The sequence below is a fragment of the Choloepus didactylus genome, chromosome 25, assembly GCF_015220235.1.
Source record: "Choloepus didactylus isolate mChoDid1 chromosome 25, mChoDid1.pri, whole genome shotgun sequence".
NCBI classification, from domain to species: domain Eukaryota; kingdom Metazoa; phylum Chordata; class Mammalia; order Pilosa; family Megalonychidae; genus Choloepus; species Choloepus didactylus.
The window spans coordinates 6,805,915-6,829,381 of NC_051331.1; the positions used below are offsets into that span (position 1 = coordinate 6,805,915).

The window sequence follows — 23,467 nt, forward strand, 5'->3', positions numbered from 1 at the left end:
TGATATTTGAAGCCTGGCTCCTCCTTAAGCAACTTGCTGAATTTCTCCAAGGCTGCATTGCCTGAACTGAGCTAAAGTGCATCAGTCAGGAAGGGCCGGGTAACAAGCAGCCCCAGAGTCTCCATGGCAACCAACCGCAAAGGCTGGTTGTTGCATTAAAGGGAAACTATGGCAAATCACCCACCAGCTCCTAGCACTTCTGCCTGGAAGTGACATGTGTCATCTCTGCTTATATTTCATGGGTTGAAGCAAGTCACACAGCCACCCCCAGGGATCAGAGTAACTATTGGAACAATAACGCATCATCTGTGCAGCACTTAGTGCTTGATTAATGGGCACACAGCAGGTACTCAATAAATGGGCACCTTGTGGAAGCTAACACTCCAAAACATCAGGCCACGGGAATGGGGAAACTGAGGCCCTGAGCTTGATCCCTTCCTGCCTCTCAGGCCAAAAAAAAAAAAAAAAAAAAAAAAGGACAGCAATAGTTTCCAAGGAGGTTTTTATTAAGGTATCGGGGTCCCCAGAAGGGACAGGGGACAGCGAGGGTTAGAGGCTTCTCAGGCCCAGGGCGAGGCGGCCAAGGGAGAGCCCGTTGCTCAGGAGACAGCCCAGATTGCAAAGGGAGGACAGGCCGTGGTAGCGGAAGAAGATCTGGCGGAGGGCACTGTACTTGGGGTCCCTGTCCCGTAGTTGGCGGTAGGGGTCGGGGCCCTGGTGGCTGCCCGGCACCTCCCCACCCAGGCCCCGCTCCTTCTCCAGGGTCTGCAGGGCCCACATGGCGGCCGTGGTGCGGGGCCCCAGCCAGCGGGCGTTGATGGCGGCCAGCGTGAGGCTCAGGAGCAGCAGGCAGAGCTGGGGGGGGTGGTGGCGGGAGAGGGACAAGGTGAGCCTTGCCTGTATCCTCACAGCCCAGAGAGGGCTGGGGGGACAGCAAAGGGTCAAAGCCAGGCCTCCCCGTTTCTTTTCCGAGCCGAGACGGGGGGCCCCAAAGGCAGAGCTCCATCCATTGTCCCCTACAAATGGCAGCCCTTATGGAATGGCTCCAACTCAGATCCTCCATCCCCTCTGTGCCAGTTTGGATGTATTATGTCCCCCAAAACGCCATGTTATTTGATGCAATCTTGTGGAGGCAGATGTATTAGTGTTTAGATTGGAATCCTTTGATTGAGTGTTTCCATGGAAATGTGACTCAATCAACTGTGAGTGAAATGTATGATTGGATAATTTCCATGGAGGTGTTACCCCACCCACTCAGGGTGGGTGTTAATTGAATCACTGGAGTCTTATAAAGGAGTTCACACACAGAAGGACCTAGAGCAACTGAGAGTGACATTTTGAAGAGCAGCTGCAGCTAAGAGAGGACAAAACGCCCCAAGAACAACATTTTGGAGAACGCCATTTTGAAACACCACCTGGGATCAAGCAGATGCCAGCCACGTGCCTTCCCAGCTAACAGAGGTTTTCCGGACACCACTGGCCTTCCTCCAGTGAAGGTACCTGATTGCTGATGCCTTACCTTGGACACTTTATGGTCTAAGACTGTAACTTTATAACCAAATAAATCCCCTTTATAAAAGCCAATGCATTTCTGGTGTTTTGCATAACAGCAATGTTAGCAAACTGGAACATCCTCCAAAACCTTCTAGGCCCCTCTCTTCTGATCTCCAGACTGGAAATCCCAAGAGTGAGGCCTGCCTCCTCCTCTGTTCCCGAAAATAGAGAGCAACTAAATGCCAGGGCCTCGCTCTGCAGAATTGGGACAGAGCACCACAATGGCCCACTTCTGTTCCCCCAAAACAGGGAGCCAGAGGCAGGGGCCAGCTCTCTCTTCCGTGGCCCCAGCCCAGACCCCACTGGGCCCCAGGGAGTGAATAAAAGTCCACCGAGGTTCCAGTTACCCATAATCCTCTTGTCTCCTGTGGGATTATTCTTGAAACACCTGTCAGGACTCACCTGCCCACATCCGAGGAAGATAACGGGGGTAGGGGGAGAGAAACATGAGACACAGAGATGGTTCCTTGCCTTGTGGCTGGGGAAATGTCGTGAGGAGGGGGGTGGGGACCCGTAAATTCCCAGTTGGGCTGGTTTTGAAACAATGAGCTGGGGTCAGTGCCCCAGCCCAGCTGAGTCACTGCAGCTTGGCGGGAGGCCCAGCCAGGAGGAGGAGAAGAGTGAGCAGCAGCCAACAGAGCCACACTGGGGATGGACAGGGCTGCCGGGGATGGTTGTGCAGGTTGTGCACTGCTCAAGAGTGTCCAGAGCCAAGCTTTGCATCCACCAGGAGGAAAGGGGACCTTTCTTTTTTTTCTTTTCTTTTTTAAGTTTTGTGTAGCCTGAGGTGCTCCTAGGGACCTGGAAATGGGTCTCAGAGGGTGGTGGTGCCCCAGACCTCGTACCTGGCTGGCTTCCCAGAATGTGAGCCGAGTCCAGGCGTGCTGAGGGGCCAAGATGCAGAGGTTGACGAAGGCACAGGCCGTGCAGATGTGGAAATAGTAAGGGAAGAGTTTGCTCTGCACGAGGCCGAAGGTGTGTCGGGGGAGGTTGCGGAAAAGCAGGAAGCCTGCGGGGTGCAAGGGAGCATGTAGCTGTTATGACACTCCCAGTTCCCAGGCTTATTTCTGTCTCCACTCCACCCCCCACCCCCCAGTACTCCTGATGCCCAGGGCGAGGGACCCTACCTGAGACAAACGTCACCCACATCTGCATGCCCCAAGCCCCTGACAAAAACAGCAGATGGACCACCTTCGTCAGGCTTCCGGGTTCCCAGCTTTCATCCATCTTGCAGCCCTAGGGAAAGGGCACCAGGGGTGGCTCAGAGCTTTACCTCCGCCCTGCGGCCTTCAGACCCTGGGAACGTGCCTCACTCAGGGCCCCGGCCATGGCCAACCCAGCAGAGATCCGGAAAGCAGCCCAGAAATAGGGGTGGAGTCGACCATCCTCACCCCTCTCCTCTTTCCAAATGTCAGCCCCCAAGATCTCAGGTCCCTTCTGGATCCTGCTTCCCTGCCTCCTGGGAGATCCCCACATTTCAGCCCCAAGAGCTCAAGCCCGCAGCCCCAACTCTTCGAGATCACCCTGTTAATTTCTGAATATCACCCCAGGGAACCCCAGTTTATACCCCCATGGACTTCAGAGGGCGCCCTGGGATCCCTGATCTGGCCCCAAGGACCCCAAACTTCACTTTGGAGACCCCTGATGTCACCCTGGGGAATTCCAGATCAAACTCCATGGCACCCCAAAAACCACCCCAGGGTCTACAGTTCTAACACTAAAGACCCCCTGCTCTCATAACAGGATCCCAGATATCACCGTGGAGAGCCCCAAATCACCACCGGGGACCCTATCTATCCCTGGGAAACCCCAAAGCTCATCCCCAGGGCACCGGTTCCACCCTCGGCAACCCGGACCTCCAACCGCAGCACCCAGGAGTAAGCTCGGATCTCGAGGGCCGGGAAGGCTGGGCTCGATCCTCCGCTCCCCGCTCTTGGCTCCACCCCGGTGGACCCCTGACCTCCGCGGCCGCAGGGTCGTCCCCCTCCCCACCGAGAACTCGTCCCGCCTCCCGGCTGAGCCCGAAGCCAATCATCCAATCGATCTGCAGCCTCTCGTCCCGCCCCCTGAGGTATTGCCCAAACGATTAGCAGAAACCAGCCTGGAATCCCGCCCCCTCGGCGGGCTCTCATCCAATGACACTGGCGGAAGCGGGAAGGCGCCAATGAGGCCCTCCGCGACGACGGCGGGGGCGGAGCTGAAGTGCCGGCCCCGCCCCTCTCTGTGACTCCTGCTGCAGCCCCGGCGCGTTTTTTCCGGCGATGGTGGCCCCACGGGATCAAATTTCAGCGTCGCAGCTGGGGAGCGGCTCCGCGGCGTCTGATGGGAGAGCAGGAGCAGGTGCTATGTGGTAGGTGGGGGTGCAAGGGGAGGGGGGGTTCCGGGAGCCTGGAGGGCGCCCGAGTCCCAGCCCAGGGGGTGGGGCCTAGGCTAATAACCCCGCCCCCTTCCCCAAAGAATTCTCCGGGGAGGGGCTGCGGGGGGCTCCGCTGAGTGTGGGAGGGGGGCATGGAGATGGGGGGCATCTGACTCTCAGAGAGGGCCCCCCCTTTCACCCTCCAAGCCTCAAGGATCCCATGGGTCCCGGGTTCTCCGCGTGACATTCACGGACGCACGCTGCTTGAGCCCCTCCGGTATGCCAGGCCCTGGCGCAGATTACTTTTCTTAAGTCACAGCGACCCAGTTGTGATATTCCGTTTGTTATGGTTGGTGACACCGAGGCACGGAGAGGTTGGGTAACTCTTCCAACGCCATCCGGCTGGGTTTTCAGAGTCAGGGTTTGCACCCAAGCCATCCAGCCCTACAGCCTCTCTGCTGAGCCATCTCGCTCTGCTGCCTCTGGAAGCGAGGGGTTTCCCTTGGGCAGTGCCTCTGGAAGGGGTAGTCTAGAACATTTCAGGCCGAAGAACAACTTGTACATCACGGGGTGGGAGTGAAGACTAGCAGCGACAGCCAGCACTCTGGGTGCCCAGGAACTATGAGCTTAAGAAAAGATTAAAGAAGACCTTTCAGGGGAGATACTGAGTGGGGCTTTGAAGGGTGTATAGGAGTCTTCCAGGCTGATGCAGCCAGGAGAGGGCCACCAGGCAGAGGGCCCAGCCAGGGCAGCAGAAGACAAAGTCTAAAGTGTTTGAAGAACTGGCTGAGTGTCACCCAGGGCAAGTTGCCCTTCACCTGGATGTTTCCCCTGGCAGACCTGCCCACATTTCTCTCTCTATGCCAGCCCTGAGCATGCTGGAGGGGTAAGGGGTGCAGATGTGAGACCCGGAGTTGAGCTATTTCCCGTTCCCAGCCTCACCCAGCACAGATCTGGGCCCCCATTCGACTCACTTTCATTGACTGGATATCCCCTCCCTCTCCTGTTCACACTCCATGGCTCCCATTTACCTGCAGGGCCAGGACCAAACTCCTCGGCCTGGCCCCCAATGCTTTGCTTCAGCTGCCCTTGTAACTTCCTGCTGCTTCCCCATGGGCCTTGTCTCCCACCATCGTGAATCCACCAGCACACAGCAGGTGGTTCCAACCTCTGGGCCTTTGCACCTGCTGTTCCCTGCCAGGAATGTCCTTCCCTTCACATCAAATGTTAAGCTCCTTTAGTTCTTTGTTCACACGTGCTCCTCTGGGGCCTCCTGCGTCCTTCTCACCACCCTGGCCTGAGCTCGGGCTTCACCTCCACCTTCAGCTCCTGCCTTGACCAGGAGGCCCTGTCTTCAGGCCCGAGGCCTCTCTCATCTCAGCAGCCACCTGTCCCCCCTTCTCATAGCGACCCTCTTTTGGCCGGCCTCTCCCAGGACCCCTACTTCTCTGTACCCTGCTCCTGCTCCACTTCCCTTCCCTCCACTGTGTGTTTGGCCACTAACAAGAAGTGTGTCAAGTTCTGGGGTGCGTTGAGGGGCTGCCCTGGGGCTGGGAGGGCTGGGGATGACGGGCCATGTCTGGGCTGGCTCTGAAAGGAAGCCCCCACCCCCAGGCTCCTCATCAGACCAGGCCTTGGACTGTCGGCGCATCTGGTGCAGGACTGCAGAGGCCGAGAACCTGGCTGCCGCCGAGGACCCAGTGCCATGTGGAGACTGCAGGCCTGGGTGGGGCTCGGGGGTCCGGCCACATGGGGTCCCCTCCTTCCCCGGCGCAGACTCGCCGAAGGGACGCTGTAATGAACCAGAGCTTCTGAAGAGACCTCACCTCGTTGCCAAGGTCACCCCCACCCAGGGGAGCCCTTCTGTTAATTTGGGGCCTAGAGAGGGGGCCCCAGCACCCACAGCAGTGCCCAGCCCTCACTAAACACGTCTTAAAGTAGCGGACGAAGGAATGAATGGAATGCATCGGCGGCTGTGTGTCTTCGGTGGCGTTTTGTCTGTCAGGACATCCTCTCTGGGCGTGATTTGGCCTTTGTGTCTCTGCAGTTGTGGTTGTGTGTCTGAGATTTGTGTAGCAGATGCCACGGGGCTTTCCGACTTGGCGTGCGTGGCCATGCCTGAGGTTGATGTCTGTGGGGGTGGCAGTTGTGTGTTTCGGTGACCACGTGTGGTTGCGTGTTGTGTGTTCTTGTCATGCCCGCTGTGGATGTTGGCAATGTCATTTCGCCCTAATGCGGGGGGCTGGTGGCTGAGCCAGAGCCAGAGACACCACTAGCATTGGGGCAGAGTCAGAGCTCTTCCACGTGCACCTTGAGACAGCTTGACCTGCAGCCGCCATTGGGACATCCAGAACTCAGCAGATCTGGCTCATGTCCGACCTTCCAGACTGGGTTGGGGTGAGAAGGGAGGCAGCCCAAGGATGAAATTTCCACTCCCTTCTTGTCCTTCCTCCCTAGAAACCTTTGGAAACCAACTGTTTCAAGTCCAAAGGTGAGAACCGTCCCTCCCAAAGAGGCTGTGCAGGGAAGATCTGTCCTGATCCAGCTCCACCCTCTGCCTCAGCCTCTGCTGACCCCTGCCCCTGACCTTGCCCGTGCCCCCATCCCTCCCAACCCCAGCTGACCCTGCCCCCTGCCCACAGCCAAATCCACCACGATGATCCCCGACTCCCAGAAGGTCCTACGATTCGAACTGGAGTCCCTCAAGAATCAGCTCCAGGCCCAGAACAAGGTGAGCCCCCCAGCCCCGCCCCCAGTCACCCCAGCCCCATGTCCTGCTCCTGAACCCAAGCCTGCTCCCCCCCTCAACCCCCACTCCCCCAGGCTTTTGAGTTCCTGAACCACTCGGTGACCATGTTGGAGAAGGAGAGCTGCCTGCAGCAAATCAAGATCCAGCAGCTGGAAGGTAAGGGCCCACCCCGGGTCAAAGGCTGGCGGGGTCAGCCAGGGGCAGGTCAGGGTGAGGGTAGTTGGGGGGCAGTCTGTGTTCAAGGGCGGAGCTCAGTCACCGGGTCCCCCGAGCCCCCCTATGCTCCCTGCAGAGATGCTGAGCCCCCTGAGCTGCAAGGCCCAGAAGGAGCTGCACAAGTGGGGCATGGAGCAGGGCCGGCAGGAGCTGTATGGGCTCCTGGCCCAAGGACTCCAGGGGCTTCAGAAGACCCTGCGGGACAGCGAGGAGGTGCAGCAGGCCCGCACGGCCCGCTGCCTGCAGCTGCTGGCTCAGGAGATCCGGGACAGGTGGGTGAGGGCCGGGGGCAAGTGGAGGGAGGCCGGGGAGGGGGGAGATGGGGAGCCTGGGTAAGGGAGAGAAGGTTCCGGAAGGCTTGGGGGACAAGAAGAGGGGCTTTGGAGAAGCTGGAGGGAGTGGAGGCTGAAGGGGTAAGAGGCTAAGGGTATGGGAAGTGGGGGGACAGGGTCAGGGGCAGAGGGCAGGAGTGGCTGAGTGAATGGGAGGCTGGAGGACAGGAAGAGGGGACGGGGGAAGGGGAAGTAGTTCTGGGCCTCCATGTCTCCTCAGCAAGAAGTTTCTGTGGGAGGAGCTGGAGCTGGTCCGGGAGGAGGTGACCTTCATCTACCAGAAGCTCAGTGAGTGCCGGGAGCCCCCCACCACCCCAGGCCAGGAGAGGTGGGAAGGGGTGTCCTTCTGTGGCCTCTGCCCCACTGAGCCCCCTGCCCCCACAGAAGTGCAGGAGGAGGAGATCACGGAGAACCTTATGAACATCCAGAAGATGCGGAAGACGCAGATGAAGTGCCGCAAGGTGAGGGGGGGAAAGCTGGGGACCCCGCGTGGGGTGGGGATACGAGGATGGGGTCTCTTAGACTGGAGCCCGATGGCCCAGCTCTGCCACTTAACAGCTGTGTGACCCCGGGCATGTTGCTTCCCCTCTCTGAGCCTCAGTTTCCTCATCTGTGTAATGGGTATGGTGATGACACGTGCCCGACCTGACCTGAAAGCTGCGGGTATTTGTGAGTCCCAAGTGCTCCAAAGGGGGCTCTCACAATTTTGTCCTCGTACCCCTGCCCCAGGTCCTGACCAAGATAAAGCAGCAGGGGTACGAAATGTCTGCCTGGCCGGAGACTGAAGAGATGCCACCGGGAGGGGGTGGCTCCTGGAGAAATGACCTCCAGAAGGAGCTGAGTGACATTTGGTAATGCCCAGCCCCCAACTGGACCCTCCACCCTCATCCATCTCACCCCAATGCCCCCAGTCTGACCAAGCACCCACCACCAGAAACCTGGAGCCCACCTGAGTCCCGACCTCCCTTGCACCCCAGGACTCACCCCTGCCCCCCATCCCCCACCACTGCCCTACCCCCAACCCCAGCCGCCCGGAGGCTCTGGGGGACCCCATCTCCCCATCTCCCCGCAGGTCTGCCGTGCACACGCTGCAGAACTCTGTGGACACCCTGGCCATGGCCCCGGAGGGCAGCCCCAGGGCCGCGAGCCTCGGGGGTGATGGTACCCGGGCATCACTCAGGGGTGAGGGGATCAGCAGGGCCTCACACCTAGGGGTCTGGACCCCCTCCCATCACTGGGGGTGTCATTTGGAATCTTAGGCTGTGGTCGCGTTAAACAGTGTCCTGGGGATGCACTAAGGAGTCCTGGGGTGGGGTGGGGGGCTTTTACCCAAGGTCCCTGGTCAGAAGCCCCTCAGGGGGCACATAGACGGGGTGGGGGGTGGGACAGAATCGCACGTGTCCCTCCTGCAGGCCACAAGGGACATCGGTGCGTGAGCCCCGCACCCCCCTCCTGGGACTCGGACTCGGACTCCGACACTTCCCAGCCAACTTGCAGCAACAGCCGCTCCTTCCCACCAGGTAGGGACGCTCCCCGGGCCGCCCCCACCTGCCCGCGGACCTTCCCGGCTCCCGATCTGGGCACCTGGCGCTGACCCCCGACCCCCTCTCTCCGCAGCCTGAGCAGCCGGGACTGCTCTCCCTGAAGACCCCTCCAGAGAGAAAATAAACTAGTCGGGCCCCTCCTCCACCCCTCGACCTGCTGCTCCGGCTGCTTCCTGGGCCTGGGGACGCCCCCCACCACCCCATTGACTCTCCAGGGCTGGGAGGCTCCAGGGACCCCAGGGCGGTGTGGGCTCAGCGTCAGGGGACAGCGCGGGGCCACATTTAGCAAAGGACACAGGGCGGGGGTCAGTCTGCCCTGGTAGGAGCGGCCAGATAGAGTACCCCTCTGTCCAAATGGGGAAACTGAGGTCCGGGGTGGGGCGCGGCCCATGGCAGCCTTCTTCCTCTCGGACCCCTACCCCTCCAGGGTCCTGCCTCTCTACCCCCATTCCCCCATTGCTTGTCCAGCCCGACTCTGCTCTAAAAACGCCCCTCCCCCAGAGCAGCCGAAGCCCCGCCCCGTTTCGCTACAGAGCCGCCGCGAGGCCCCGCCCTACGCGGGGTCATGCAAATGAGGCCCCGAGGCCCCGCCCCGGATTTTGCTAAAGAGCCGCCGCGAGGCCCCGCCCTACGGGGGTCATGCAAATGAGGCGCCTGAGGCCCCGCCCCTCCCGCCGCCGAGTCTGCGCGGTGCCGCCGGCCCGGACCCACCGCTTCGCCCATCTCTGCGGCCGCCTGTCTGTCGGTCCCGCCGCGCCGGGGCCGCCCGGGCGGAGCGAGGGCTCAGGAGGCGGCGGCCTGGACCCGGTGAGGGGGATGCTGCCGGGGCGCCCCTGCACCCCCTTCCCGCGGGTCTGTCCGACTCGGGTCGGGTCCCAGCGGGTCCAGCGCGGGGAGGGGACCCCGGGCTTGGAGAGCCGAGCGAGGGCAGTGAGGGTGGGGGTGGCTGGCAGCCACTGCTTGTGCGGTTGTCATTGTGTGTCGGTGTGTGGTTGTGTAACTGTCGTGTGGCTGTGATCGTGTGGCTTCTGGGGTGTTTGTGCTGTGTGTGTGTGCTGGCTGTGCTCGTGTGGTTTCTGGAGTGTCTGCGGTGTGTGTGTGTGACTCCTGTGACTGTCGCTGTGGGGCTGTCATGGTGGACATCACTGATGCTGTGTGTGTGTCGATCATCTGGCTGCTACCACTGGGATTGTGTGGCTGTCTTTGGTGTCCGTATGGTTGTGTGCGCACGCCTGTCACTGTGTGGCTGTGGTGTGTGTGTGTGTGTGTGTGTGGCTGGGTTTGTGTTCCAGAGTGTGTGTGTGTGCTGTGCCTTTCTCGTGGGGCCGCGTGGCTCTGTGTGTGCCTTGTGCCACGGTCCCTCAGTGCACGGTTGTGTGCCTGGCCCTGTCGCTTTCGTTGTATATGTCGCTGTGTCTCTCCTGTGACTGTCACTGCACAAGAGACCGTTCAAGTGTGTGGTTGTCACTAAGTGTCTGTGATGGGGGTGTGACACTATGACCCCCATTGTGTGCAGTGGCTCTTCCTTTACTGCTTCTCATAAGCATCTTCACAGCCCCAAGTCTCCGACCCTGGCGAAGGTGGGGTCGGGAGGTGTGGGGGGCCTCCTGGTGTGTCCTGTGGGCTGTTGTTTGATCCTGTGTGGGTGTGTGCCAGGCCGCGCACACGCTGTGCCTTGTGCGTGTGCCAGTGTGCACTTCCGTGAGTTGGGGGTGCTGGGCACCTGTCTGAATGAGCCTCCCGCCTTGTTCACCAGGAGGCTGGCACCCAGCAGGCACTGGGACCGCGTTGGTGGCATGGATGAATGCTGTACCACGCCGTGTGTGTGTGTGTGTGTGTGTGTGTGTGTGTGTGTGTGTGTGTGTGTGTCTGGGTGTTTGGGATGGAGGCTGTGTAGCTGAGTGTACTCTGGGGGTGCTGGCAGGGGTGGCTGAGTCTCTGGGTGAGTGAGGGGGCGGTGGCAGGTGGGCCTCACTGACAGCCCTCATCCCACGTGTCGCATTACAGAGAGAGCCCCGCGGATGGGGCACTGGACCCAGAGTGCCGACCCTCGCCAGCCGGGGCCTCAGTTTCCTCGTCTGCGCCATGGGGGTGCCCGCCCCGCTGGCCGCCAGGGGCGGGTGTGAGCCCGCGGGCGTGGTGGTGGCCTGTGGGGGGCCCTAGGGCGCGTTTGCTGGTGAGGTCAGCCTTGGGGGAATGTGGGGGGGACCCCTGCAGCGCTGGGGACTGAGGTTAGCCTGGGAGGGGTAGCCCCTGCGTGATGCAGAGAGGCAGATGGGGCTGGGAGGAGAGGGTGGGAAGGGAGAGAGAGAGGCAGCTGGGAGAGAAGGAGGGTCTGGCCACCAGCCCGCAGGGGGCAGGCACAAGCATGGCGAGAGGAGAGGGGGGGCCCCCCTGGAGGCCTTGGGGGAGGGGCACACATGGGGCCTGAGGCCCCCTGTACAGCACGTGGGGGAAGAGCAGAATGGGGTTCACTAAAAGCTGGTGGGGAGGCGGTGGCCCCATGTCGCTGGAAGATGCCTTTCTAAAGTCGAGGGGGTCCCGGTTGGTGGGATGAGAGGACGGGGGTGGGGGGGGAGCCTAGGGCCCTGGCTGGGCAAGAGGCGTGGCCAGAAGGCTCGGGGGCGGGGTCAGGGCCCCGGTGACCCGCCCCTCCCCGTCTAGGCCCCGCCCCGGCGGCCCCACCACCTCCCCACCTCCTCAGGCCTGGCCTTCACCATGGCGGGAGGGAGACCGCAGCTAAAGAGGAGTTTTTCCATCATTCCCTGCTTTGTCTTCGTGGAGGTGAGGACCCGGAACCTCCCCGGACACACTCCGCGGCCCCTTCCTCGCGCGGGGGGCTGGAGGCAGGGGGCGGGGCCTCTGTCTTCTTGTCTCCGCCCATGTGCCTCGCCCCTCTCCGGGCTTCTTGCTTTGTCCCTGCCTGTGCCCATTTCCCATCTCCCTGGCACCTGCAGCCTCTCCCCCTGTCCCTCTGGGGTGCCCCTTTCTCTGGCGAAGTGGTGACGGGCTTGAACTTGGATGCCACTGTCCTTGGGTTCCAGTCCTGCCCTGCCCATCCTTACTGCCTCGGTTTCCTCACCTGCAAATCGGGGCTAGAGCCCCTTTCTGCTAGGGCTGTTATGGATTAGTTCATGAAAAGGGCTTAGTTAGATGCCCAGCCCGTGCTGAGGGTTAAACCGGAGGTAGCTGCTCTTTCTACTTCTACTATTACATTATTTCTTTCTCTGTGGATCTGTCCCTCTCTCACCCCATCCCCCAACTGTATCTCTCTCTGGTCTGAGCTCCAGGCCTGACTTCCTCACTTTCTCTCCTCCATCCCTTGTCCTCTCTCTCTCCCCTTCTCCTCCTCCTCTCTTTTCCCCTCTCTTCTTGTTTTCTGTGCCAGTCCCCTCCAAGCCCTGACCCTTCTCTCTCTCTCTCTTTTCATCTCCCACTTTCTGTCTCTCTCTCTTTCTAACTCCATCTCTCTCCACCTCTGGGTCTCTGTCTCGCTGGCCTGGGCTCGGGCCTGACCCTCTCTCCGTCCTCTCCCCCTCTCTCCTCGCCCCGGCTGGCGGCAGTCCGTGCTGCTGGGCATCGTCGTTCTGCTCGCCTACCGGCTGGAGTTCACGGACACCTTCCCCGTGCACACCCAGGGGTTCTTCTGCTATGATAGTACCTACGCCAAGCCGTACCCGGGACCGGAGGCCGCCAGCCGGGCGCCCCCCGCCCTCATCTACAGCCTGGTCACTGCTGGGCCCACCCTCACGGTGAGACCTGGGGGCTGGCGGGGGTCGCTCTGCAGCGGGCGGGCCTCCCAGGAGGTGGGGGGAGGGTGGGCTCGAAGGCCGGGTGGACCCTGCCCTGCTCTTGCCCACAGATCCTGCTGGGGGAGCTGGCACGTGCCTTTTTCCCCGCACCACCCTCGGCCGTCCCCATCGTCGGGGAGCGCACCATCGTGTCCGGGGCCTGCTGCCGCTTCAGCCCCCCGCTGCGGAGGCTGGTGCGCTTCCTGGGTGAGTGACCTGGTGGGGTCAGCCCTCAGGTATTGGGGGGTGGGGGTGCCCAGGCAGAGGGATATAAGGGGGCCGGGCTCAGCCAGGAGACAACTGTAGGAGGAGGACCCAAAAAAGTGCCACAGGCTGAGTCTCAGGCCAAAAAGGAGGACACGGGCTCAGGCCGAACACGCTGGGGTCACAGTGGGGCGGGGAGATGGGGCCCCAGCTGTGCTTTGAATGGGGCCCCAGCCGTAATTGGTGACCATGGGGGCAGGGAGGGGGCAGAGTTCTGTCATGGTGGTCCCAGTGACAGAAATCCAGGGTCCAGGGGCAGGTACAAAGAGGCCTTTCGGGGTGGTTCGAGAAGGGGTACATCCCATCCTGATACAGTGGTGTTGGGGGGCCCCATCCCAGCTACCATGGAATTTCAGGGGAGGCCCCACTTCTAATGATGGTCCCTGAGGGATGGATGTCAGATGGGTTGTAACCGGGATCGCAGGGGCAGGAGGCCCAGAGCGGCAGGAGGGATCCCTGGGGCGTGGGGTGGGGGAAGGCTCGGGCCTGAGCCCCCGTCTCCCACTTCCTCCCCAGGGGTCTACGCCTTCGGCCTCTTCACCACGACCATCTTCGCCAACGCGGGGCAGGTGGTGACTGGCAACCCCACGCCGCATTTCCTGTCGGTCTGTCGCCCCAACTACACGGCCCTGGGCTGCCCCCCACCCTCGCTGGACCGCCCAGGGCCCGACCGCTTTGTCACCGACCGGGGCGCCTGCGCCGGGAGCCCCAGCCTGGTGGCCGCCGCCCGCCGCGCCTTCCCCTGCAAGGACGCGGCCCTGTGCGCCTACGCGGTGGTCTACACGGCGGTGAGCCGCGGGGGATGGAGGGCGGGAGGCCTCGGGGGCGGAGCTCGGGCTAGGCCACGCCCCGGGGCGGAGCCACCGCCCTTGCAGAAGGCTCCTCCCCTCGGGGCCTGGGGCCACGCCCTAAACCCCGCCAGCGTCTTCCCCTGTATGTGACACTGGAGACCTGGACCCCAGACCCCGCCCACTGCTCTTGGGATCCCTGGCCACGCCCCCAAGCGCTGGAGTCCGGCCCCGCCTCCAGCCCCTCCCTTTGACACGCCCCCATCCCCTGAACTCAGCGCCTCCCCCCGGCCACGCCTTCCAGCCCCCGCCGCGGCCCTGGGGCGCTCTGGCCTCCGGGGCAAAAGTCCCCTGACCCGTCCCCGCTCCCCTAGATGTACGTGACCCTCGTGTTCCGCGTGAAGGGCTCCCGCCTGGTCAAGCCCTCGCTCTGCCTGGCGCTGCTGTGCCCCGCCTTCCTGGTGGGCGTGGTGCGGGTGGCCGAGTACCGCAACCACTGGTCCGACGTGCTGGCCGGCTTCCTGACCGGGGCGGCCATCGCCACCTTCCTGGTGAGCCCCCTCCCCACCCATCCCGGCCCGGGACCCTTCCCCCCGCTCCCCATCAGCTCCCTGACCCAAGAGACAGGGCCGCGGGATGGTTAGGGGAGTAGACTGTGGGTGACCCTGAGCCGGGCCCTTAACTCGACTGCACCTGCAAAATGTCATCCTTGAAGGGGAATAACAGGCCCTGGGCCAGGCTGAAGCAAGCGAGGCACTTGTCTAGCGTGCAAAATTTAAGGGTGGGGATGCCAGAACATTCAGTCATCAAGATAAATAATATTTTAATTCAATACTTTTAAAAATCAAATTAATGCAAAAAATCCATGATTGAGAAACAATCAAAATTGTAAATCAAGACAGGATCCGATCCTGCTCTTACCCAACATGGCCTCACTTGCCTCACCGTCTTCCCAGCCGGGTTGAATAATCGTATTACTCATTTCTTAGTAAATTGGAAAGAGCAGTGGCACACAGCGCCATGGAAGTGTTAGCACTTTCTGGAAACCTGAGCCTCGGTTTTCTTATCTGCAAAATGGGGGTGGTATTTACACAACTCCTATTTTATTGGCCCCGGGCCCCAAAGCAGCCCCTCTGCCTCTGTCCCCGCCCAGGTCACCTGCGTGGTGCACAACTTCCAGAGTCGGCCGCCCTCTGGCCGAAGGCTCTCCCCCTGGGAGGACCTGGGCCAAGCCCCCACCATGGACAACCCCCTCGAAAAGTTAAGTGTGGCCCAGGTAAGGGGGGCCGGGGGCCACTCCCGGCTGGAGAGGGTGGTGGGTGGAGGACAACCAAAGAAGCAGGAAAGCAGGCAAGAGTTGGGGGGGTCCCAGGGCCACAGGCAGGCAGGGGGAATGGCCTTGCAGAGTGCAAGGTTGCACCCCCTTTCTCCCTCCCGAGGAGACCCGGTGAATCCTGATGACCTGGGTTGTCCTTTCTGTGGGGCTTTCTCCGGATGAGCCCCCCATGGCCGTGGCCGGTGGGGCCCGGGGGGGCCACTAGCCCTGTCCCTCTCTGCTCTTTTTCTCAGGAACCCGAGACCTGCAGGCCGCATTCGACACCGGCACGGCTCACCCCATCCAGTGAGTGTGCAGGGAGTGGGAGGATATAAGGGGGGACTTCCAGATGGGCAGTGGCTGCCACAGAGGTCTCGCCCATGGCCTTGTGGCCCCTTCCAAGCCTCTGGATGTCCTGATCTGTGACCCTGGCAACCCCCACCCCCCTCAGAGCCGCAGAACTGTGCCCGCCGTGGCCACCTGATCCCCAGCTGCGTGTCCTCCAGGGCCCCGGCCATGTGTTCGTCGCCCCGCGTGCCCCGTCCTCGATTGAGGTCTGAGCCGACGCCCCTGCCGCTGCCCCTGCCCCTGCCTGCACCGACCCCCAGCCAGGGCCCCTCGCCCTCCTCTCCCGGGACTGGGGGCCCAGGCGGGGGTGGCGGTCGGGGCCGGAAGCTGCTGCTGCCCACGCCCCTCCTGCGGGACCTGTACACCCTCAGTGGACTCTATCCCTCCCCCTTCCACCGGGACAACTTCAGCCCTTACCTGTTTGCCAGTCGCGACCACCTGCTGTGAGGCCCTACCACCTTACCCCCAGAATCTGCCCGGTCCCTAGTTCTTCCCCTCCACGCGTGTGTGTGCGTGTGCCATGTGAGTGCCAAAGCCCCCTAGCCCCAAACCGGCCAGGCCCATGATGCGGGATGGCTGGAAAGACACTTGGGGGACCCCCTGCCTGCCCTGCTCTCTGCGAAGTAATACTGGGCAAAACTGGGAGGTGGGCCCTTGTCCCTAGGATTGCCCTTTTAAGGGCCAAAGCCTGTCCCCGTCGGTCATTGCCCGGCCAATGGGAGCCCCCAATTCTTAGAATTCTAAACAAAGGGAGTTTCCTCCAGCCAATGGGAGCCTCCCCTCATTTCTTGGACTCCTCAGGCAAAAGGGCAGGTCCAGCCAGTGTTCAGTGTCTGAACAGCCAATAGGAGCCCTTGGTTTTCAGAGTTTCTAGGGTGGGTGGGTATGATTCCAGTAATGGGGGACCACCCTTGAAGCATGTGCAAAGGGGAGGAGGGAAAGGGGGTGCTCCTTTGGCATCAGGTCCTCTCTCCTCAGCAGGAGGGTGGGGCAGGCTCCCCCAGGGCAGGGTCCTTGGGGCACCCCATCTCCTCTCAGCCTCTCCCCCATGTGCAACCTCTTGCCCACTCCCTCCTAACTCCCTGTTTATGCAGGGCTTACCCCAGTTCAGAGGTTTTGGGGTTCAGGGTGCTGTGTCACTCCTTGTCTGTGCCCAGGTCACCACAAACCCTTCAGTTATTTATTAGGTGTGTGGGAATGGATTTTTTTTTTCTTGGAACACACCCCTGTTCTGCACACTGACCCCCAGGCCCCAGCCTCATGTAGATGTGCCATACTGGAGGGCATAGGCCAAGCAGAGAGGGCTCTCCCACCCCGGGCAGCTAAAGGCAGTGGGCAGAGGAGACCTGCCCCCCCCCTTTCCTGCCCCCTCTTCATCTTTAATAAAGACCTGGCTTCTCATCTTTAATAAAGACCAGTTTGTAACACAAGTTTGGCCTCCTGCCTTCCTCCACCATGTGATGGGGTGTGGAGGACTTCAGTCATGGGATCAGGTGTCTGTGAGGCTGGGGGGTGGGTGTATTGTCACAGTGTATCTGAGGGAGCTAGTGGAGGGGCAGTGTGGGGCCATGGAGCCAGCGACTTGGGTTTAAATCCTGGCTCTGCAGTTCCTGGCCGTGCGGCCTCAAGAAAATTAATGAACCTCTCTGTGCCCTTGTTTCCACATCTGCCCAATGTATATAGCCCCAGGAGCCACACATGAGGCACCCAAATGCATGGTGAGGGGTCTTACATGCCTGTGTTCCACAGAGCAGCTGGTCTGTGTCAGGGCACAGAAGGTAACAGGGAATACAGGGAGGAGATCCTGGAGGTCCTTACAGGGATGGGGGTGCTGAAGGGCAGTAGGAAGTTCTAAGCCAAGATCCCTAGCTGCATGGGTGCTGTGCCTCAACCCCTGAGCTGGGGAGGATAAGAGGGACAGGGGTGTCATTGATCCCACCATCTGAGGGGCTTCAGACAGGCCATTCAGGATGCAGTCATCCAGGAAGCAGGAAGTGTCTACTTCGCTTTCCCCCACATTCATTCATTCATTCTGCAAACACGTATGGGGCATCTACCGTGTGCCAAGTGCTATTTAGATAGGATCAGAGACTAAAGCAGTGAACAAAGCAGACACAAATCTCTGTCATTGCGGCACTCACATTCTAACACGTGAGAGACAAAATAGAACAATAGAACAAGATCAACTACATACAGAGCCACAATTCCAAATTTCACAAAGGTCTGAAAAACATTTTTTTTTTTTTTTTGGTAACGTATTTGTGGCAAAACCTGACCTGAGCTGACATGAGGCTCCGTATAACTTTTTTTTTTTAATGTTTATGATTTTTTTATTGGAGAGTTTGTGGGTTTGCAGAAAAGAATCATGCATAAAATAGTGTTCCCATATTATGCATAGCTTTTATTGATTTTGCTTGATGTGAATACTTTTACATTTCTCTGAAGATAAAGTGATTTTGGGGTGTTGTCTAAGGCCCCACTAGAGGTGACTGTACTTACAACAAATTACCTTTTGAATATCTGAAAAATTCTGAATTGCAAACTCAAGGCTCAAGGATTTAGCTAAGGGACTGGGGTCTCTGATAGCTTAGATGTCAAAACATGATAAGGAGAAAAACACAAACTGGGGAATTGAAGGAGGTGAAGAGGAAGCCATGCAGATATCTCGGAGGGATCTTTCCAGGCAGACAGAACAGTAAGTGCAAAGGCCCTGAGGCAGCAAGTGCCTGATGTGTTCAAGGAATAGCGAGGAGGCTGGTGTGACTGGAGCAGCATTAGAGAGGAGGAGATCAAGTAAGAGAAGATGGCAGGGATGATCATGGGCTGCGGTGAATGGGATGGGAGGCGTGAGAAGGGTGGAGGCAGAGGAGGGACAATATCATGGACATTCTTTGCTCGATCGACCAAGGCTCCTATTTCCAGGGCTCGCACCTCTAAGACCCTGTTCCCTAGTGACACAGTTGTTTCCACATGGGCCAGGGAAGAGGCAAAGCTTCAGCACAGCGGACAGCGCTACCGCCAGCCCGGTTGGGAGCTGTCCGTGGTGCTGAAGTTGGGGGGCGGGTGGGGACAGGAAGATGCAAGATGTGTGGTCCCGCTGAGGAAGGCGGGGACAGCGGCCCTAGCTTCACCCCCATCTCCATCCCAGGATGGACAGTCTTAGGCAGAGAACCAGGGGAGGCTTATGGCCTTATTCAAAAGACTTCCTCTTGACGTTCCCCCATGGGTCAAACTCAACTCAACCAAAACTGAGCTCCAGTTTAAAATGTTAAGTCATACACGACCCTCCTCTGTTCAAAACCCTCTCATGAACAATTAGAATAAGTAAATTGATAGATCCAGAATCTAGAATATAGGTTACCAGGGGATGGGGTGGAAACAGGGAATGGGAAGTTAAGTTTGAAAATGTACAGGGTTCCTATTTGGAATGATGGAGATGTTTTGGTAACGGATGGCTGTGATGGTAGAAAAACAATGTGAATGCAATTAACAGGACTGAAGTATATATCTGAAGGTGATTAAAAGCTGAAGTGTTAGATTGTATATAAGGTAACAATAAAATTTAAAACAAAATCCATGGAACTACACTACACAGTGAACCCTAAGTTGAACCATGGACTATAGTTAATAGGGCAATTATAAAAATATGCCACCATCAATTGCAACAAATGTTTCACACTAATGCAAGGAGTTAATAATAGGGTGGTATATAGGAATCCTGTATTCTGTGCATGATTGTTCTGAAAACCCACAGCATCTCATAAATATTAAAAAAAAAAAAAAAAAAAAAAAAACAAAAAACCTCTCATGACTCCCCATGGTCCTCCAAGGAAAAGCCAAAATTTTCCTGTTGCCTTAGGGCCTTTGCACTTGCACGGGCTTCTACCTGGAATGTCCCCCTCACAGACACATTTGTATGGTTCACTCCCTCACCTCTTTCAAGCTTTTTCTCAAGTGTCACTTTCTCTGCGAGTCCTCCCCTGACCACCTTATTTAAAAATTGCAAAACAAAATAAATAAACAACTGGCCCTTCCAATTTCCCTTCCCTGTGCAATCTTTTTTTGGACACATATTTATCATCTCATATACTGCTTAAATTCCTCATTGTGCTTAGTGTTCATAATCCATCTTCCCCAATGAGGATGTCGCCTACCAGGAGGAAAGAGATTTTGTCAATTGTCTGTTGCTTTGTCCCCAGTGCCTACAACAGAGCTCAATCTACAGCAGGTGCTCAAAAAATGTTGGTTACAAGAATGAGTCAATCACTTGAATATGATGATAAGCCACGGAGAGGTACCCTCTGAAAGCCCAGCACTTCCCCGGATGAAGCTGGGATTCTGAGAAGTGAGAGAACGGACTGTGTTTTCAAGGGATATGCCAAAAGGCCACATCTTGGCTGCATGTACTCACTCACCTACATTTATGAACACTTCCTGTATGACCAGTACTATTCTAGGAGCTAGAGACCCAGCAGTGAGCAAGACAAAGACTTATTCTTGTGGAACTGGCATTCTAGTGGAAAGAGAAGTAATAAAAATAAATAGCTACTGTTGGAAGTGATAAGTTATTTGAAGAGAAACAAAGATTGATAAGCAATTGTTAGACTGATGGGTGTGCAACTTTAGACAGCCTCCCTGAATGGTGACATGTGAGCAGAGACCAAAATAGGCAGGGAAAACTGAGCCACAGGGATATCCGGGAGCTGACTGCTAGGCAAAGGGAGCAGGAAGTGGCAAGGGTCTCTGGCAGGGCTGAGCCTGACATGTTCCTGTGTATATAACCGTGAGGGGTTGTGACATGTGGATGTCACTATTGGGTTCTTGTGCAACTGGAGTGCTGTGGTGTGACATGAATCATGGGTTGTGTATCTGTCGGGGGAAGGCTGAGATGGTGTGTTTGACAGGGGAGTGTGACAATATGATTTTGCATGTGTGTGTAGAAAGGGCTGCAGGCACATCAGCTGAAACATGTAAGCATGTGTGCGTGTGTGTGTGTGATAAAGGTGTTGTAGTTGCATCAGAGTGTGTTTTGTTTCATGTTTGTATGAGGGAAAGGGTATGGAGGCATGAATGTGTGAGATTGTGTATGTATGGGATGCTCTGGGTCAGGATGGGGATAAGGGAGTGAACTGATGAGGGTCTAGTTTTGAGCAGGTGGGGGATGGGGATTTTGGAAACAAGACAGAGGTGCTGAAGGATGTGTGTATGAAGAGGAGGTGGAGGGGTGTCTAGCTGTGTGAGTAGGTGTCCTGGGGGATGTTGTGGAGCTGTTTTCTGGCCCCAGGGGGAGAGAGAAAGCCCAGGAAACCTCAGTTCCGCCCTGCCCCTGGGTCTCCTGGCAACGGGACCAGTTGGAAGTTACCAGGAGACAGAGTTGCCAGGGCAACGCAGGCGCGAGTGGCACCTCTTGGGGCGAAGTCTGGGTGAGGATACCCAGCCAGCGATCATTAGATCACTCACCTTCTTTCCCAGTTTGTCATCAATCCCTCCTTCTCCTGTTCTCCAAGCAGGACCCCCAGGTCTGTGAGGAAGCCATTTGAACCCTTCTTCTTCTCACAGACCTTCAGAGGCAAGTGCTGAGGTTTTGCATCTGAATGTCCCTGAGCCCGTGGCACCAGACGTGGCCCCGCACGTCCGCGTGCTGCTGCAGGAAGGGACAAGCACGTGGGTCACCCCTCTCCCCAGCTCGCAGTGGTCGATGGGTGACATCAGCGGAAACCCACACAGATACAGGCCCACCCCAACCTTTCCCTGAGATATCGTGAGCCCCATTTTACAGCTGAGCAGACTGAGGCTGGGAGACTTTGAGTAACGTGTGGGCAATCTGGGTCTGCTCCCTCCAACTCTCAACCCTTATATTGGTCTGATTAGCTGAGCAGCTCAAAACAACCGTGATCGTGCTGCTTCTCATGGCAGACTCCCCCCCAGGGAACGGTCTTAGCGCCCTCAAACGCCCCCATTCCCTTCCCTTCCCAGCAGATTCGATTATTCGAGGGGAGGAGCTAGGCAAAGGCTGACCGAATTTTGACGGACAGCCCCAAGGACCATCGGAGAAGCCGAGTGTATTGCAACCAATGAAGCCTCGGCTTGGGCGGGATTAAGGCCAGGAACGGGTCGCCTATTGGACAGAGGCGCGCTGCGAATGGCGGCGACGCTGAGGCGGGTACTGAGCGCGGGCGGCGCGGCCGGGCCGGGGGAGGAGAAGGCGGGCGAGGCCGGGCTGCCTTTGCTGCTCCTTGGCGGCCCAGGCTCCGGGAAGACCGCGCTGCTGTTCGCGGCGGCCCTGGAGGCGGCGGGGGAGGGCCGGGGCCCGGTCCTCTTCCTGGCCCGGAGGCCGCTGCAGAGCCTGCCGGGTGGGACACGAGCCGCGCGTGACCCTCTGCGTCTCCAGGTAATGGCCGGGCGGGACCAGAGGCGGACCGCCCAATGGCGGGGCGAGTCGAATGTTGAGTGACAGGTAGACAGACCAGTGGCGCGGACGAAGCGAGACGGCGCGACCCTCCCCCCCGTGGGGTGGAGTCAGGCGCTAGCGAGGGGCGGGACCATGCGGAGCTTAATTAAGATTGAGTGAGAGGCCGTCCAACCATGAGACGGAGTTTGCCAGAGGCGGTGCGCAAGGGTTGGCGTCCAAGGGGCGGGGCTAATTTAGGCCTCTGTGTGCACCGGATTTGGTTCATATGGAGTCTGAGTCAAGGGTGGGGCAAGGTCGGGAGCTCTAGAGGCAGGTTTTCCGTGGAAAGAAGCAAGAAGGCACCCCTAGCCCTCAACTGATACTGAGCAGTGATGCATGCTGGAAAAAGAGGGGCGAATAGAAGAGTATTTGGCCGGTCTGAGCTGCCTCACCTTGCAATCAGGTGTCTAGAGAGGTAGTGAGACTCCCGTCCAAAGAAGTATGTAAGTAAGCAGGGCTGCTAAGGCTTTCCGGAATTTTGGCTCCTTGGTGCTGAATCTGGTTCTTTCCCTCTTTTCTTCCCTCTAGAAGATCCGCTTCCAGTACCCGGCTTCAACCCGGGAGCTTTTTCGGCTTCTCTGCTCTGCCCATGAGGCCCGGGCACCAACCCCCTCCCTCCTCCTACTAGACGGCGTGGAAGAGTACCTGGCCGAAGATCTGCGGCCCCACAAAGCCGCCCACTTGGCCGCCCTGCTTCTGGACACGGCTGCCCATTTCAGCCACCGGGCTGGGCCTGGCGGGGGCTGTGGGGTTGTGGCGGCCTTCCAGACCCAGGAGGAGGCAGACAGTGGGGACACCCTGCAGTTAGCACTGCTCCAGCGGTATTTCCCGGCCCGATGCTGGCTGCAGCCAGCTGCACCAGGCCCCGGACAGCGCTGTCTCCAAGCCAGCCTGGAGCCGGGCGGGCTGGGCCCCAGGACAGAGTGGTGGGTGGCTTTCGGACTAGATGGAGAGATGACAATCACCCCATGGTCCACCGAGGCTGGTGACCCCAGCCTAGACAAGGGCTCGGGCTCTGGAGGCCAGCCCTGAGCTTCAAGATGTGACCCCCCCCTTTCGGTGCCTCAGTTTCTCTTGAATAAAATGGGGGTTGGAGTACTTACCTCAAGGACATGTTGTACAGACTCAAAGACCTCAAGGGCTTCTGCTCTTGTAAAAATAGCATCATGTCCAAATTATGCTGAGTCAACATATGGTTTGGTTTTGCTTGTTTAGTTTTTGCCTACTTTGAACTTTATAAAGGAATTTGTACAAAACGGAATCTTCTCAGACTTCCTTCTTTTCTTATTCGATGTCGTTACAAAGATTCAGCCACATTCTTTAGCTCGTTCCTTCTTCCCACTGCATATAATTTTATGGGTAGACTATATCCCCAATTTATTCATCAGATTGATTTATTTACTGATGTGAACGCACATCTGGGTTCATGAGACTTTCTAAGAGTATTTACCTAGAAGTGCAGTTGCTAGAGCAGAAGGTATGTATATGTTCAGCTTTTCTAGCAAACATCAAACTGGTTTCAATGTGGTTAAACCAGAACTCCCATTGCAGCACATTCTCACCAACTGTTGGTGTCATCAGAGTATTCTCCTGGAACAGGGCCTGACACGGAATAATGCCCAATGAATTATTTTCGTTATTGTAATCATTTGTGGCAGAGACTAGCTAGAGGCTCACTCAACAGCTTTCATCTCCCTGGTTGCCCAGTTAAACTATTTTTCCCAGCCCTTCATGTGCCTAGCCAGGATTACCAGACGCT

At 58.3% G+C, this 23,467-nt stretch overlaps 4 protein-coding genes across 8 annotated transcripts; 3 read left to right on the forward strand and 1 right to left on the reverse strand.

The window, feature by feature from the left end:
- Positions 1-485: 485 nt before the first annotated feature.
- TMEM205 (transmembrane protein 205) lies at positions 486-3,537 on the reverse strand. Its single transcript, XM_037818302.1, has 4 exons — positions 3,411-3,537; positions 2,682-2,790; positions 2,400-2,563; positions 486-855 (listed from the first exon to the last, which is right to left on the reverse strand). Exons 2-4 carry the CDS (start codon positions 2,779-2,781, stop codon positions 550-552), a joined length of 570 nt encoding a protein of 189 aa, XP_037674230.1. The 5' UTR covers positions 2,782-2,790; positions 3,411-3,537; the 3' UTR covers positions 486-549.
- Positions 3,538-3,749: 212 nt separating this feature from the next.
- On the forward strand, positions 3,750-8,902 carry CCDC159 (coiled-coil domain containing 159). 2 transcript variants are annotated; one of them, XM_037818434.1, is made up of 12 exons: positions 3,750-3,904; positions 5,525-5,636; positions 6,368-6,401; positions 6,553-6,641; positions 6,734-6,815; positions 6,952-7,147; positions 7,428-7,495; positions 7,592-7,668; positions 7,937-8,058; positions 8,280-8,389; positions 8,620-8,727; positions 8,825-8,902. In XM_037818434.1, the coding sequence occupies exons 1-12, from the start codon at positions 3,816-3,818 to the stop codon at positions 8,827-8,829; spliced, it is 1,092 nt and encodes a 363-aa protein (XP_037674362.1). In that variant the 5' UTR covers positions 3,750-3,815; the 3' UTR covers positions 8,830-8,902. The 2 variants fall into 2 exon arrangements, with proteins under 2 accessions (XP_037674362.1, XP_037674361.1); XM_037818433.1 differs by having other exon boundaries at positions 3,763-3,904; positions 5,525-5,748.
- A 143-nt stretch (positions 8,903-9,045) lies between these two features.
- On the forward strand, positions 9,046-16,687 carry PLPPR2 (phospholipid phosphatase related 2). Of its 3 annotated transcripts, none has more exons than XM_037818430.1 (10): positions 9,046-9,558; positions 10,759-10,932; positions 11,416-11,535; positions 12,315-12,503; positions 12,614-12,749; positions 13,323-13,594; positions 13,969-14,145; positions 14,748-14,870; positions 15,164-15,215; positions 15,361-16,687. In XM_037818430.1, the coding sequence occupies exons 3-10, from the start codon at positions 11,470-11,472 to the stop codon at positions 15,702-15,704; spliced, it is 1,359 nt and encodes a 452-aa protein (XP_037674358.1). In that variant the 5' UTR covers positions 9,046-9,558; positions 10,759-10,932; positions 11,416-11,469; the 3' UTR covers positions 15,705-16,687. The 3 variants fall into 3 exon arrangements, with proteins under 3 accessions (XP_037674358.1, XP_037674359.1, XP_037674360.1); XM_037818431.1 differs by having other exon boundaries at positions 10,759-10,927; XM_037818432.1 differs by lacking the exons at positions 9,046-9,558; positions 10,759-10,932 and having other exon boundaries at positions 11,070-11,535; positions 14,748-14,854; positions 15,361-15,535.
- Positions 16,688-21,399: 4,712 nt separating this feature from the next.
- On the forward strand, positions 21,400-22,964 carry SWSAP1 (SWIM-type zinc finger 7 associated protein 1). Of its 2 annotated transcripts, none has more exons than XM_037818158.1 (2): positions 21,400-21,648; positions 22,237-22,964. In XM_037818158.1, the coding sequence occupies exons 1-2, from the start codon at positions 21,400-21,402 to the stop codon at positions 22,738-22,740; spliced, it is 753 nt and encodes a 250-aa protein (XP_037674086.1). In that variant the 3' UTR covers positions 22,741-22,964. The 2 variants fall into 2 exon arrangements, 1 of the variants encoding a protein (XP_037674086.1); XR_005214164.1 differs by lacking the exon at positions 21,400-21,648 and adding an exon at positions 21,803-22,151 and having other exon boundaries at positions 22,237-22,375.
- Positions 22,965-23,467: the final 503 nt, after the last annotated feature.

Coding starts and splice junctions, on each gene's coding strand:
- TMEM205 (XM_037818302.1), bottom strand. CDS start 2,781: ATGGATGAAAGCTGGGAACCCGGAAGCCTGACGAAGGTGGTCCATCTG. Junction 2,564..2,681: donor GTGGGTGACGTTTGTCTCAG/GTAGGGTCCCTC, acceptor TGCACCCCGCAG/GCTTCCTGCTTTTCCGCAAC. Junction 856..2,399: donor CATTCTGGGAAGCCAGCCAG/GTACGAGGTCTG, acceptor CACCCCCCCCAG/CTCTGCCTGCTGCTCCTGAG.
- CCDC159 (XM_037818433.1), top strand. CDS start 3,877: ATGGGAGAGCAGGAGCAGGTGCTATGTG. Junction 3,905..5,524: donor GCAGGAGCAGGTGCTATGTG/GTAGGTGGGGGT, acceptor CCCCACCCCCAG/GCTCCTCATCAGACCAGGCC. Junction 6,642..6,733: donor AGCTCCAGGCCCAGAACAAG/GTGAGCCCCCCA, acceptor CCACTCCCCCAG/GCTTTTGAGTTCCTGAACCA.
- PLPPR2 (XM_037818430.1), top strand. CDS start 11,470: ATGGCGGGAGGGAGACCGCAGCTAAAGAGGAGTTTTTCCATCATTCCC. Junction 11,536..12,314: donor CCTGCTTTGTCTTCGTGGAG/GTGAGGACCCGG, acceptor GGCTGGCGGCAG/TCCGTGCTGCTGGGCATCGT. Junction 14,871..15,163: donor AAAAGTTAAGTGTGGCCCAG/GTAAGGGGGGCC, acceptor TCTTTTTCTCAG/GAACCCGAGACCTGCAGGCC.
- SWSAP1 (XM_037818158.1), top strand. CDS start 21,400: ATGGCGGCGACGCTGAGGCGGGTACTGAGCGCGGGCGGCGCGGCCGGG. Junction 21,649..22,236: donor GTGACCCTCTGCGTCTCCAG/GTAATGGCCGGG, acceptor TCTTCCCTCTAG/AAGATCCGCTTCCAGTACCC.